Source organism: Manis pentadactyla, chromosome 5, assembly GCF_030020395.1.
Source record: "Manis pentadactyla isolate mManPen7 chromosome 5, mManPen7.hap1, whole genome shotgun sequence".
Lineage (NCBI taxonomy): Eukaryota > Metazoa > Chordata > Mammalia > Pholidota > Manidae > Manis > Manis pentadactyla.
In genome coordinates, this window is record NC_080023.1 from 156,462,194 (window position 1) to 156,478,650 (window position 16,457).

Here is a 16,457-nt window from a genome sequence, read left to right on the forward strand (position 1 = left end):
GCCCAGAGGCTGAGAACAGCTCGCTGCATGCAGACTCGCTCTGAGTGGACAGGATTCTAGTGACTGACCTGCCACGGTGGCAATAAAGATGGGTATAAACCCTACACCCCAAAATGTTCCATTGTCATTTTTCAGTCTCACTGAATCCATAGTGAACTTGTCCAGGGCTGAAACCCATTGGCAAGACAGTGTCAATACACACTGTGGATAAAATGAAGGCTCCTGTGGCAAGGATTATCACCTGGCCCTGGTTGGCTAGCTCACTACATATGTGTGGGCAATCTGTTGTTACTGACTCTCTAAAAGAGCCCCACCCAGTGCTCTGGGAGAAAGGTGGCACGACTGCAAGGCTGCAGGAGAGCAGAGCAGAGCAGAGTCTGGAGTGGTGGCAACGCCAAGGACAGAGACTGGGACGGCTGTGTGGGCAGAGAGGCCCAGAGGATGGGTGTGCGGGTAGAGAGATTCTGAGGCAGAGACCGGCTTGCTGCACGCAGACTTGCTCTGAGTGAATGGGATTTTAGTGATTGATCTGCCACTGTGGAAATAAGGTTGGGTATAACCCTTTCACCCCAAGAATGTTCTACTGTCATTTCTTTGGTCACACTGAATCCATAGTGAACTTGTCTGGGGCAGAAACCCATTGGCAAGACACACACAAATGACAACGATACAAATAAGAAACAGTAAGATTATGAAGGAGGGTACATATAAATTATTAAGGTACTTCTAGCTAGGGGAAACTGACATTAGCTTTCAAATGTGGGGTGGAGGGATGTGCAGGAATTGGGCCTGGAAGGTTCAGGCAGTCTAGGTGTTTTGTACCACATGAGAAAATACACTAGACAGGAGGAGCAAGGCATTCAACTTGGCTGGAGTGAAGAGTATGTGAAGCAAGGATAGAATGTTCATTGAGTACTTACTACGTGCCAGGCACATATTTATGCTTCAAGAAGAGGTAGGGAAATGAGTTTGGAAAGGTAGTCTGGAGCGTGATCACAGAATACCTTGCAAAGTCAAGTCAAATTTTTATAAAGGAGTCCAGTTCAGTCCACAGCTCCTCTACCTCTTTCTAGGCCTCTGCACCATCCAATCAAGCAGCACTGCTACAGAGCAGGAGACATGAGATGACAGGAGGTTCATTGTTATTCTGGAATGGTGCTAGCAAGACATCATCTGAAGTCCTGATGAGGCAACTGCCATACCAGTGACCACTGATAAAGATAAATTTGCAATTTCTCAACTACAGCCCATTCCTACCCATCCCACTTAAGTCTCCATGGCTTGGAAAGCTTAAACCTGTTCATTGTAAGCCACAAGGTGGAGATGTCTGGCAGGCCAGAACTGAGAGGAAGTCCTTTGGCCAGCCTAAGGTCACCATTAACACTCTGAGCCACTGCCTTGAGCTAATTTTTATGTTTGTTTTTTAAGTTTGGTTGAAATGTCACAAATGGAAAAATTAAGTAAAGCACAGGGTTAGCCACAAGACTGGACACACCTGGTTGCAGACCCAGCAAAAGAAACTTACTTCATTAGTAGGAGACGCAGAAAGTGAAATTTACATCTGAAATCTGCCTGCACCAGGAGAAAGTACAGAGGCCAAAGGCGCTGTCTGTTTTTACAGCTGCATCAAGGCTTAGTTTTCTACTCCTACCAACACTCAGGAGTGAGGCAAGGGCCCAAGGAAAAATGGTCTCCAACCTCTTCAGCTGCAGCTCAGCTCACAAAGGTTTTTAAGAACCAGTTAATGAAATAAAACAAGACCATATGAGGTGATACAATGAACTTGACTTCCACAGCTAATTTATATGTTTAAATCCCAAATAATGTTTTTTTAAAGTCAGAGCCCTCTAAATTACTGATGTGATTTTTTTAACCTCAAATTTACACTTGCTTTTTATATACCAGCTTCACTGATGATATATGAGTCAGCCTTATTTTTCACAATAGCTGGGTTCCTAAAAGAGGGTAAAAAGTAAATTTTTGTAAAATAAAAATCTTCCCATTGAATTAGACTGGAATTCAAATTTCAAAGGAATTCTTGAATCAAATTTCTGATTCATCATTAATTCAGAAGTGGCTCTCCCAGTTCTCAACCTTCCTCACATCAGTCCTTTCAAGTAAAGTAATGGCCTCCAAGGATTCTCTGGCACAAGAAAAATCACCATACACTAATCAGTCTTATAAATTCTACTTTTTATATGAGTTTTCTTACAGATTACACCTAGGATGCCAAATAACACAGAGATAGATTTGCAAATTACCACCTTCAAATCACAGAAACTAAGAAATTACACACACACAAACACAGGGTTTTTTTAAACTAAGAAACTGAAGCCTGGAGGAGGAAAGACCTGTCAGCTAGGATCGGAACCAGGCCAGACTGGCTCCCTACTGCCTACTACTTCTCTCCATCCACGTCCCTAACTTTCTCATTTCTTTAGGTTGTACATACACAAACACACTCACAACTTAGAAGTGGTTAATATATTACTGTTTCCCTGATTACAAAATAAATTACTATTCCCATGTCTGTTTATACCATCATTTGGAAAGGGGGGGATGGAATATCAACTCAATTATAATAGAAAAGGCATAACAGTAATTCCCCAACTCTTTCAAATTTCTATTATTTTTAAATCACCATTTATAGTCATTGTAACTAAATGGAACTCAGCATTTCTCTTCGTGGAGGCAAATTTAAGAATCTGCACTCAGTGAGCATTATAGATAATCTAAAACCTTGCTATTCAAAGTGTGGCTGCTCCTTCCCCACCCTGCCTCACCAGTGGCACTGCCATCATCTGAAGCTTTTCAGAAATTTACACAGTCTCTCCCCACCCAAACCTACTGAATCACAATTTGCATTTTAACAAGAACCGCAGGTGAAATATGTACATTAAAATTTGAGAAATACTGATCTAACACTCTTCTCTATAGGACAGTATCATATCTAGAATAATTCAGATAGGAAAAAAAATGGCTGGATAAAATGGAAGAAAAATAAAGAAAAGGAAAGACTAACAACTCCTGTAGGACTGCACTGATGTACACATGGACCAGAGACTAATAAATCAAGTATGATCTATCTGATAATTAAGTTGGCTTTAAAACAGAATTTCAGAGGCTGAAGTTTAATTTATTTGTTCATTCAACAAGCACTTTACTCATCCAAAGTTTACTGTGCAAGCAAGAAACTATGCATAAAACAGGTTTCCTGCCTTTATAAAGCAAAGTCAAGTAGAAGGGACATTATAAAGTAACATTGGAGAAGGCTCAAAGTGTTAAATATTGTAATGAAGATACATAAGGAAGTCCAAAAGGAAATTCATGGGAAGGGGTGGGTGCAACTGAAAGATTCCTGTAGTCCAGGAGTCAGCAATGTATGGCTCATAAGCTATTCAGCTTAGCAACAGCTGTGGCTGAAGTGGTCCAACTTCCAGCAGAGTTTAGTCAAGTGATAAGAAAAACAGGCCAATTAATCGAACAGCAACTGTGTAACTGCATCGCAGTTAGCCAAGGCTTTGGCTGGCCAGGGGATATCACTGGTTATCATTAAATGAGATGATTTGAGACTGTCAGCACCACCCTATGTCCACTGTCTGCTGCCACTGAGTTGGACAGTTAAGTACTTGAGGGCATGTGGAACTCTCAGCTTGATGAATAGCTTAAAGGTTGCTGATCCCACTCTGGGCAGCAACGATAGCAGGAAGGCATGACAGTGAGAAAAATGAAAAAGGAACCAAAGAGCACAATTACAAAAAGTTGACTACTGACTCCAAAACACTGACAGTGATATTCATTTAAAACTTCAATATATGCAATCACCTTCTTAGAATGAACAGAAATGCCATTGATCTGTTATCCCAGAAAAAGGAATGTAAAGATATCTGAAGATATTCAGGTGAACCCATGTCTACTGTACTTCTTACACGTTTAGTTCCTCCAAAGACAAGAGAATTTGGAAATACCCTCAACCCAAATTTTCAGTACCATCATTTTCATGATTTAGTCTCAAAGACTATAATTTTTACACACAGAGCAAGTACATGATATCATTAGACAATAACACAGGACTGTGTGAAAATAATTACAATAAATGAAAGTAAAAAGGATCTCTCATTTAACTCCTATGCAGCTTCGGAAGATTTCCAAGAAACATTGTTAAATGAAAAAAAGAAAATTGTACATAGGTACACAGAGAATATCATATATAATAAAGTATACCCACACAAAACCAATACCACATATTTTCTATAGGCAACATAGGAAAAGGTCTTAAAATATGTATACTAAATGGAAACAGTGATTACTTCTTGAATGGAGGTCACTGGCCATGATTGAGATTGATGATTAAAGGGATTTCAGTCTTAGTTAAAATATTATGAATTTTTTAAAAACTAAAATAAAAACATATCCAACATATTAAGTAAAAAAAGTCAAGATTCAAAACAGTGTTTATATTAGAAGCCCATTGGTTTTACCTTAAAAGAATATACATTTGTATTTGTATAGAAAACAACTACAGGGATACATAATGACTCAAAAATCATACTTCTGCAGAGTTGAACTGGGAAAAAGACACTTCACATTAAAAGTTTTTCACTGTTTAATTTTTATTCTGTGAATATGTGACTTTTATAAAACATCAATAAATTTTGTTTACTTCTTGGTCTACAGGGAGAACTTTGCTCAGTAATGAAAGAAACCAAATTAACCCATTTCATGACTTCATCTGATGGTTCTGCTTTAGAAGCTCTCAAAGTGCAAGGCAATGACATGGGAAAAAACAAGGAACTACAACATTCTAAAACATGCTCTAGCCACATAAAATATACAATACATACAAAGGAAGAAGTTATTATTTATATAACCAACAGTATTCTAATATTTTGCTTTCATTTTTCTATTGTCATCACATTCTAAGTTATATATTCTTCTTCCTCTGGTTAATTATTAAATGTACTAGCATACATTTTCAGTAGACACACTGCTAAGTATTCTAGGTTATTAGTGATCGAGGATCTTGTTTTTCAATTCCCGAGAACAATGCAGGCCCCATGCCAGGTTCTTCTCATTTGAACTAATTTAGAGGAGGACTGATTCGAACACTAAACTGGTGACAAAGGCATACAGTCATAAATTGGATTACTAATTGATTTCCTCCATTCACCAAATCCAGCCCTCTGATCACCACGACTGTGCTTAATAATTCCATCTCCATATACAGGATGTCCTATACTGAAAAATCACAATAATAGGTGCAAACACATAAAGTGTCTGTGGCTTGTCAGTTTCCATAGGGGGAGGTGCAACTCTAGCTGAATTATCACTTGACCTTAGGCAGCATTTCACAGAAATCTGAAAGCAATGTGAATATGTATGACTTCTATAAAACATCAATAAATTTTGTTTACTTCTTTTTCAGATAAAACTTCAACTCAAGTCAGGCAATCCTGGAATTCAATTCCAGGACCAGAATCTGATAGCATTCACTTACCCCCATGACTCTGCCACGCTGCTCAACATCCTCCCACATAAAATGAACTATGACACGGCACATGTACTTCCCGCTCCGGCCTTCCTGCTTCATTCGGACTAGACACATCCTGGGTGGGAAGAAAACATAAAAGAGTTACTTGCTGTTTGCATTTTTCACATCACACATTTCCATGGAAGATCAGCTCATTTCAGGGATTTCAGCAAAAGACTAAGAATCAAGTAACTGTAATTGATCTTATTTAAAAAACAAAACAAAGCTTTTATTGAGGCATTATAACACAGATACTGTAAAGTACATAAATCTTAAGTATACAGCTTGATGAATATACACTCATGTAAGCACCACCCAGATCAAGACACAGATTATTTAGAACACCTCAGAAGGCTCTTCCATAGAGGAAATGGACCACATTTAGTTGTTAGATGATAAGCAAGTCTAAATCCTTTGTTTTGCTGATGAAAACAAGGAGTCCTACAAAAGCAAAGTAATTTTTCCAGCACCACAGACTAGACTGTAAAGCTGGGTATACTACTGTGCTATCTAATACAGAAGCCACTAGCTGTCTGTGGTTATTGAACACTATAAATACGAAAAGTAGAAAACTGAGATATAGTATGTATTTAAAAGATCAAATATTTAGTTCAATAAAAATATCACAAATTTTTTATATTGCTTACATGCTAAAATACTGTTTCAGATACACTATGTTAAAACCTATTAGCTCTAATATCCCTGATGAACATTGATGCAAAAATCCTCAACAAAATATTAGCAAACCGAATTCAAAAATACATCAAAAAGAAATTCCATCATGATCAAGTAGGATTTATTCCAGAGATGTAAGGATGGTACAATATTAGAAAAGCCATCAACATCATCCACCACATCAACAAAAAGAAGGACGAAAACCACATGATCATCTCCATAGATGCCGAAAAAGCATTCGAAAAAATTCAACATCCATTCATGATAAAAACTCTCAACAAAATGGGCATAGAGGGCAAGTACCTCAACATAATAAAGGCCATATAGGACAAACCCACAGCCAACATCATAGTTAACAGTGAGAAGCTGAAAGCTTTTCCTTTAAGATCAGGAACAAGACAAGGATGCCCACTTCCCACTTTTATTCAACATAGTACTGAGGTCCTAGCCACAGCAATCAGACAACAAAAAGAAATACAAGGCATCCAGATTGGCAAGGAAGAAGTTAAACTGTCCCTGTTTGCAGATGACATAACATTGTAGATAAAAAACCCTAAAGAATTCACTCCAAAACTACTAGAACTAGTATCTGAATTCAGCAAAGTTGCAGGATACAAAATAATATACAGAAATCTGTTGCACTCCTATACACTAATGATGAACTAGCAGAAAGAGAAATCAGGAAAACAATTCCATTCACAACTGCATCAAAAAGAATAAAATACCTCGGAATAAACCTAACCAAGACAGTGAAAGACCTATACCCTGAAAACTACAAGACACTAATGAGAGGAATTAAAGAAGATACCAATAAATGGCAATACATCCCATACTCATGGATAGGAAGGATCAATATTGTCAAAAGGGCCATCTTGCCTAAAGCGATCTACAGATTCAATGCAATCCCTCTCAAAAAACCAACAGCACTCTTCAATGAACTAGAGCAAATAGTTCTAAAATTCATATGGAACCACAAAAGACCCCGAATAGCCAAAGCAATCCTGAGAAGGAAGAACAAAACAGAGGGGGATTACGCTCCCTGACTTCAAGCTCTTCTACAAAGCCATAGTAATCAAGATAATTTGGTACTGGCACAAGAACAGAACAGACCCGTAGACCAATGGAACAGACTATTGAGTCCAGATATAAACCCAAAAATATATGGTCAATTAATATACGATAAAGGAGCCATGGATATACAATGGGGAAATGACAGCCTCTTCAACAACTGGTGTTGGTAAAACTGGACAGCTACATGTAAGAGAATGAAACTGGATCATTGTCTAACCCCATACACAAAAGTAAACTCAAAATGGATTAAAGACCTGAATGTAAGTCATGAAACCATAAAACTCTTAGAAAAAAACATAGGCAAAAATCTCTTGGACATAAACATGAGCAACTTCTTCATGAACTTATCTCCCTGGGCAAGGGAAACAAAAGCAAAAATGAACAAGTGGGACTATATCAAGCTGAAAAGCTTCTGTACAGAGAACGACACCATCAGTAAAACAAAAATGCATCCTACAGTATGGGAGAATATATTCATAAATGACACACCCAATAAAGGTTTGACATCCAAAGTATATAAATAGCTCACTCACCTCAACAAATAAAATCCAAATAATCCAATTAAAAAATGGGCAGAGGATCTGAACAGACACTTCTCCAAAGAAGAAATTCAGATGGCCAACAGGCACATGAAAAGATGCTCCATATCCCTAATCATCAGGGAAATGCAAATTAAAACCACAATGAGATATCACCTCACACCAGTTAGGATGGCCAACATCCAAAAGACAAACAACAACAAATGCTGGCGAGGATGTGGAGAAAGGGGAACCCTCCTATACTGCTGGTGGGAATGTAAACTAATTCAGTCACTGTGGAAAGCAATATGGAGGTCCCTCGAAAACCTAAAAATAGAAATACCATTCGACCCAGGATTTCTACTCCTAGGAATTTACCCAAAGAATACAAGTTCTCAGATTCAAAAAGACATATGTACCCCTATGTTTATCACAGCACTATTTACAATAGCCTAGATATGGAAGCTAAGTGTCCATCAGTAGATGAATGGATAAAGAAGATGTGACACATATACACAATGGAATACCATTCAGCCATAAGAAAGAAACAAATCCTACCATTTGCAACAACATGGATGGAGCTAGAGGGTATTATGCTCAGTGAAATGTGCCAGGCAGAGACACATTAAGTGCCAAATGATTTCCCTCATTTGTGGAGTATGACAACAAAGCAAAACTGAAGGAAAAAAACAGCAGCAGACTCACAAACTCCAAGAAAGCACTAGCGGTTACCCAAGGGGAGGGATGGGGGAGTGTGGGTGGGGAGGGAGGGAGAAGGGGATTGAGAAGTATTGTGATTAGTGGGGGGGATCATGGGGAAGACAGTGTAGCACAGAGAAGACAAGTAGTGACTCTGTGGCAACTTACTACACTGATGGACAGTAACTGAAATGGGGTATGGGGGTAGACTTGATAATATGGGTGAATGTAGTAACCACAATATTGCTAATGTGAAACCTTTATAAGATTGTGTATCAATGATACCTTAATAAAAACAATTTTTTAAACCTGCAAAAAAATTAATTAAAAAATAAAATAATAATTTAAAAAAAGAATGTAAGCTCCTTTGAAAGCAAAGATCAAGCCTGGATTTTCGTTTTTTATTTTGTTTTTACCATTGTATACTCCGGATTTCAGTGTAGTAGGCAATCACTATATACCTACTGAGTAAATAAACGAGTAAAACATCTCAGAGCCAAGTTTAGGGCTCTCTCCCTAACCACACTGCCTCTAAACCGACCAGAAGGCTCTTTGCTTAAGACCTTATATAAGAATTTAAGAATTACATATTTTTAATTAGTAAATACAATAATTAATTATAAAAATACATAAACAGCGTCACCAAGTTTCCTAATTTCATTCTTATGACCATACTTATTTCTATCATCTCTCATTACTTACTAAGCAGATACAACAGGACTACTCACCTAACAGACAGTTCCTACTATAATTATGGAATAGTTTATCTAAATTGGCCATTCTATCTCCATACACAATTAAACCTGACCATTAAAATCTAGTAGCAATAGTATGGTACAATGGAATGACTCTAGTCTGGCTTGCCTCAACATATTTGTTAATGACTAAGATGGAGAAAAGAAAACACATCAAATCTGCAGGTGACAAGAAGCTGGGCAGAAAGACAAGTATGTTGGATGACCCAACTGTAAACCAAAAATAATACTTCCATAGGCTGTTTAAATGGGCTGAGTCTAACAGGATGAATTTGAACAGGTATAAATCTAAGGTCCTGAACTTGGGTCTGAAAGAACAACTGTGGAGGTCCAGGATAGCTGAGTCACATCTATCTATGTGTGAAAAAACCTTACAGGCTTAAATTGATGGTATATATTCAAAGAGAGTGAAGAGAATGATGAGGTTGCCCCCCCAAAAAAATTAATGTGATTTTTATATACAATAATGGAAATATATTATCTTCAATGTGCAAAGTGAGATTTTGTTCTACTCAGTACAGATCAGATCTACTTGAAATACTGATACCGTCCATAGTTTTGAACATTAAATTGTAAGACACAACAGGGAGAGATGAAAAATCAGAAGATATCTAACCTGCAGAAAAACAGAAGAGTTGCCTTAAATAGTGTAGAAAAGTTATCATACTGTTTCTCCAAGAGTTAGAATCAGAACCAATCGGTAGGCCACAGAAGGAGAAACAATTATCCAACTTCAAATATTGAAAGCAACAATTTTCCAACAGGAAAGTTTTTAAAGATTCGAATGATGGAATGAATGACCTCAAAAAGTAGAGAACTTGGGAAGGAGAACCAAGATGGTGGTGTGAGTAGAGCAGCGGAAATCTCCTCCCAAAACCAAATATATTTTTGAAAATACAACAAATACAACTATTCCTAAAAGAGAGACCAGAAGACACAGGACAACAGCCAGACTACAACTACACCTGCAAAAACCCAGTGCATCGCGAAGGGGATAAAAGATATAAGCCGCGGCCTGGCGGGACCTGAGTGCCCCTCACCCCAGCTCCAGAGGGAGGAGAGGAGTCCGAGCCGGGTGGGAAAGGGCGCCCAGGACTGCTAAACACCCAGCCCTAGCCATCCGCACTGAGAACGCAGACACACAGTGTGTGAGGCGCTGGATACTAGGGAAACAGGACAGTAAGACCTGTGAGTGGGTCCCCGCAGCCGGCGCACCCGGGACAAAGAAAAGTGAGTGTTTTTGAAAGTCTTAAAGGGACAGGGACCCCACAGCTGGACGGAAGCATTCTGGGACACTTAGCCCAGCAGCTGGGAACCCTAGGGAACTCTGGGCACCCTGACCCCCTGGGCATCAGCGCAGCTCGGAGGCCCCTCACGGAGATAAACAGCCTCCTGCCTGTTCCCCCTCCAACGTGGCTCCGTCATATTGGAGAAGCAGCCTGAGGTTGGCCACACCCACAGCAACCGTGGAGCTTAACTCCACAGCAACCGCGGAGCTCCACAGCAGCCGGGCAAGAATTAGAAACCCCGCCTGGATGCAGATACCCAGCACAAGCCGCTAGGGGTAGCTGTTCTCCCAGGAGAGGAAGGCCACAAACCAGCAAGAAGGGACTTTCTCTTAGCCAACACACGCGCCAGCTCCCCACAAATACCTCTATCACCATGAAAAGGCAGAAGAATTTGATACAGACCAAGATCACAGAGGCAAACCCTGAGATGGAGATAGACCTAACCAATCTCCCTGAAAAAGAATTAAAAATAAAGCTCATAACCATGCTGATGGAGCTGCAGAGAAATATGCAGAAGCTAAGGGATGATGTCCGGAAGGAGAATACAGAAATGAAACAATCTCTGGAAGGATTTATAAGCAGAATGGATGAGATGCAAGAGGCCACTGATGGAACAGAAACCAGAGAACAGGAATGCATAGAAGCTGATGCAGAGAGAGATAAAAGGATCTCCAGGAATGAAACAATATTAAGAGAACTGTGGGACCAATCCAAAAGGAACAATATCCACATTATAGGGGTACCAGAAGAAGAGAGAGAAAAGGGACAGAAAGTGTATTTGAAGAAATAATTGCTGAAAACTTCCCCAAACTGGGGAAGGAAATAATCGATCAGACCATGGAAGTGCAAAGAATCCCCAACAGAAGGGACCCACGGAAGACAACAGCAAGACACATAATAATTAAAATGACAAACATCAAGGACAAGGACAGAGTTTTAAAGGCAGCTAGAGAAGGAAAAAGGTCACCTACAAAGGAAAACCCATCAGGCTATCATCAGAATTCTCAACAGAAACCTTACAGGCCAGAAGAGAATGGCATGATATATTCAATGCAATGAAACAGAAGGGCCTTGAACCAAGGATACTGTATCCAGCATGATTATCATTTAAATATGAAGGAGGGATTAAACAATTCCCAGACAAGCAAAAGTTGAGGGAATTTGCCCCCCAAAACCCACCTCTACAGGGTATTTTAGAGGGACTGCTCTAGATGGGGGCACTCCTAAAGCTAAGTAGATGTCACCAGAGAAAATAAAATCACAGCAAAGAAAGCAGACCAACCAAATACTAACTAAAGGCAAAAATAAAATCAACTACCCACAAAAGCAGTTAAAGGAAACAAAAGAGCACAGAATAAAACAACTAACATATAAAGAATGGAGGAGTAGGAATAAGAAGGGAGAAAAATAAAGAATCACCAGACAGTGTTTAAAATAGCTCAATAAGGGGGGATCGGAAAATGGCAGCATGAGTAGAGCAGCGGAAATCTCCTCCCAAAACCACATATATCTATGAAAATATAACGAAGACAACTCTTCCTAGAATAAAGACCAGAGGACACAGGACAATATCCAGACCACATCCGCACCTGAGAGAACCCAGCGCCTCGCGAAGGGGGTAAGATACAAGCCCCGGCCCGGCGGGAGCCGAGCGCCCATCCCCCCAACTCCCGGCGGGAGAAGAATAGGCAGAGCGGGAGGGAGACGGAGCCCAGGACTGCCGAACACCCAGCCCCAGCCATCTGGGCCAGAGTGCAGACACAGTGCGTGTGCAGGGGGCCCTGGATACTAGGGAATCAGGGCAGCAAGAACAGTGAGCGGGCACCAGAGGCCGGGCACCGGATGACATAAGAAAAGTGAGCGACCAATTTTTTTTTTTTTTTTTGCTGTTTTGTTTTGGAGAGCAGTTTTTGGAAGCCTTAAAGGGATAGGGACCCCAATACTAGGGAAACAGGGCAGCAAGACTGGTGAGCAGATGCCTGAGGCTGGCGCCGGAGAATAAAGAAAAACGAGTGGCCACCTTTTTTTTTTTTTTTTTTTTTTTTGTGGTCGTTGTTTTGTTTTGTCGGGTGCTTTTTGGAAGTCTTAAAGGGGCAGGGCGGGACACTTAATCCAGAGGTAGGGAATCCGGGGATCTCTGGGCACCCTAACCCCTGGGCTGCAGGGAGCAGGGAGGCCCCTTACGGAGATAAATAGCCTCCCAGCCGCTCCTGCTCCAACGCGACTCCACCACTTTGGAGCAGCTGCCCGAGCCATGCCACGCCCACAGCAACAGCGGAGATTAACTCCATAGCAGCCGGGCAGGAAGCAGAAACCCTGTCTGCGCGCAGCTGCCCAGCACAAGCCACTAGAGGTCGCTGTTCTCCCAGGAGAGGAGGGCCACAAACCAACAAGAAAGGAAGTTCTTCCAGCCGTCACTCGTCCCAGCTCTGCAGACTATTCCTATCACCATGAAAAGGCAAAGCTACAGGCAGACAAAGATCACAGAGACAACACCAGAGAAGGAGACAGACCTAACCAGTCTTCCTGAAAAAGAATTCAAAATAAGAATCATAAACATGCTGACAGAGATGCAGAGAAATACGCAAGAGAAATGGGATGAAGTCCGGAGGGAGATCACAGATGCCAGAGAGGAGATCGCAGAAATGAAACAAACTCTGGAAGGGTTTATAAGCAGAATGGATAGAATGCAAGAGGCCATTGATGGAATTGAAATCAGAGAACAGGAACTCATAGAAGCTGACATAGAGAGAGACAAAAGGATCTCCAGGAATGAAACACTATTAAGAGAACAGTGTGACCAATCCAAAAGGAACAATATCCATATTATAGGGGTCCCAGAAGAAGAAGAGAGAGAAAAAGAGATGGAAAGTATCTTAGAAGAAATAATTGCTGAAAACTTCCCCAAACTGGGGGAGGAAATAATCGAACAGACCACGGAAATACACAGAACCCCCAACAGAAAGGATCCAAGGAGGACAACACCAAGACACATAATAATTAAAATGGCAAAGATCAAGGACAAGGAAAGAGTGTTAAAGGCAGTCAAAAGACACAGAGTAATAGAATGGATAAAAACGCAAGACCCATCTATATGCTGCTTACAAGAAACTCACCTCAAACCCAAAGACATGTACAAACTAAACGTCAAGGGATGGAAAAACATATTTCAAGCAAACAACAGCGAGAAGAAAGCAGGGGTTGCAGTACTAATATCAGACAAAACAGACTTCAAAACAAAGAAAGTAACAAGAGATAAAGAAGGACACTACATAATGATAAAGGGCTCAGTCCAACAAGAGGATATAACCATTCTAAATACATATGCACCCAACACAGGAGCACCAGCATATGTGAAACAAATACTAACAGAACTAAAGGGGAAAATAGACTGCAATGCATTCATTCTAGGAGACTTCAATACACCACTCACCCCAAAGGATAGATCCACCAGGCAGAAAATAAGTAAGGACACGGAAGCACTGAACAACACAGTAGAGCAGATGGACCTAATAGACATCTATAGAACTCTACATCCAAAAGCAACAGGATATAAATTCTTCTCAAGTGCACATGCAACACTCTCCAGAATAGACCACATACTAGGCCACAAAAAGAGCCTCAGAAAATTCCAAAAGATTGAAATCCTACCAACCAACTTTTCAGACCACAAAGGCATAAAACTAGAAATAAACTGTACAAAGAAAGCAAAGAGGCTCACAAACACATGGAGGCTTAACAACACGCTCCTAAATAATCAATGGATCAATGACCAAATCAAAATGGAGATCCAGCAATATATGGAAACAAATGACAACAACAACACTAAGCCCCAACTTCTGTGGGACACAGCAAAAGCAGTCTTAAGAGGAAAGTATATAGCCATCCAAGCATATTTAAAAAAGGAGGAGCAATCCCAAATGAATGGTCTAATGTCACAATTATCGAAATTGGAAAAAGAAGAACAGATGAGGCCTAAGGTCAGCAGAAGGAGGGACATAATAAAGATCAGAGAAGAAATAAATAAAATTGAGAAGAATAAAACAATAGCAAAAAATAATGAAACCAAGAGCTGGTTCTTCGAGAAAATAAACAAAATAGATAAGCCTCTAGCCAGACTTATTAAGAAGAAAAGAGAGTCAACACAAATCAACAGTATCAGAAACGAGAAAGGAAAAATCACGACGGACTCCACAGAAATACAAAGAATTATTAGAGAATACTATGAAAACCTATATGCTAACAAGCTGGGAAACCTAGGAGAAATGGACAACTTCCTAGAAAAATACAACCTTCCAAGACTGACCCAGAAAGAAACAGAAAATCTAAACAGACCAATTACCAGCAACGAAATTGAAGCGGTAATCAAAAAACTACCAAAGAACAAAACCCCCGGGCCAGATGGATTAACCTCGGAATTTTATCAGACATACAGAGAAGACATAATACCCATTCTCCTTAAAGTTTTCAAAAAATAGAGGAGGAGGGGATACTCCCAAACTCATTCTATGAAGCTAACATCACCCTAATACCAAAACCAGGCAAAGACCCCACCAAAAAAGAAAACTACAGACCAATATCCCTGATGAACGTAGATGCAAAAATACTCAACAAAATATTAGCAAACCTAAGATACGATATGAAAAAGAACTTCCAACATCAGCACTCCCTGGAAGACTCATGCCAGAAGATGATCATCAAAAAACCCCAACAAAGATCCACACACTGCTACAGCTGTAGATGCACTCATCCCACCAGTTCCTGGACTTGCCATGGGAATGAGGAAGGAGATATCTAAGCTGGCCTGTGCATACAGTAAAACAGCAAATTTGACTGGATCTATACTGTTGGAACTCAATCAAGAATTAGGAGAAATGCAAATTGTAGCGCTCCAAAATCTTACAACTACAGACTATTTACTGTTAAAAGAACATAAGGGATGTGAACATTCCCCAGGAATGGGTTGTTTTAATTTGTCTGATTTCTCTCAGACTGTTCAAGTTCAGTTGGACAATATCCACCATATCATAGATAAGTTTTCACAAATGCCTAAGGTGCCTAACTGGGTTTCTTGGTTTCACTGCAGATGGCTGGTAATTACAGGTATGCTTTGGTGATGTAACTATACTCCTATTATGTTAATGTGTGTGTGCAATTTAAGTAGTAGCTTAAAACCTATACATGCTGAAGTTACTCTACAAGAAGATATGTCAAAGAAATAACCAATCTTCCCATGTTTTCTGCCGCCTGCTACTTCTGTAGCTTTTCTTCTTCCTTCCTAATTACAACCCTTAAATAGAATTCGTGCCTCATATCAAATTTACCGAGTATCATAATTCTTCCAAGTGGTAAAGATACCTCAAGACAAATGCTGGGCATAGAAGCTACAGGGCATAAATATGCAAAGAAGTAAAAAGCTAATCATTTCAAACAATAAGGCTTCTCTCTCACTTACCAACTTTACATTTCCCTGTATGGCCCCGGAAGATGACTGGTTAGCCAGAGACGGGTAAGATTCCTCAAGGGAGGAACAACCTAAGACAGGCACAGTCGCAGGGGGGTCATCAGGTGAGAAATTGGGGATCAACAGAGGTGAGGCTTAGAACCTCACCCCCCCTGTTCTGAGAGAAGTCTCCTGCACACGTGGATATTTTATTGCCCTTGTCTAGCTTGGATTAGCACATAGTCTACAGGCACACACCTGATCATCTACATTTGCTCTCTTACAACACTAAACTATGTTTTCTACCTTTATCTTGTATCTACCTACCACTTCAGCATTTTATTAAAAATAATAATAATAAAGAGAGAAATGTGGTATCCACATATAAATCAAGTATAAAAATCAAAAGAGTATTCATATTTGAACTGACTGATAGTTCATAATGCATGAGCTAAACCGAAAGTTTCTGTGATGACT

The 16,457-nt window shown here is 40.0% G+C and overlaps 1 protein-coding gene across 4 annotated transcripts in view; it reads right to left on the bottom strand.

Annotated features, from left to right (window-relative positions):
* The window catches only part of LOC118920910 (ubiquinol-cytochrome-c reductase complex assembly factor 1), a 143,483-nt gene that overhangs the window by 44,897 nt on the left and 82,129 nt on the right, over positions 1 to 16,457 (bottom strand). For all 4 annotated transcript variants that reach the window (XM_057502939.1, XM_036902466.2, XM_036902465.2 and 1 more), the window contains one exon: positions 5,498 to 5,606. In XM_057502939.1, coding sequence (XP_057358922.1) covers positions 5,498 to 5,606 — 109 coding nt within the window. The remainder of the gene's footprint in view (positions 1 to 5,497; positions 5,607 to 16,457) is intronic.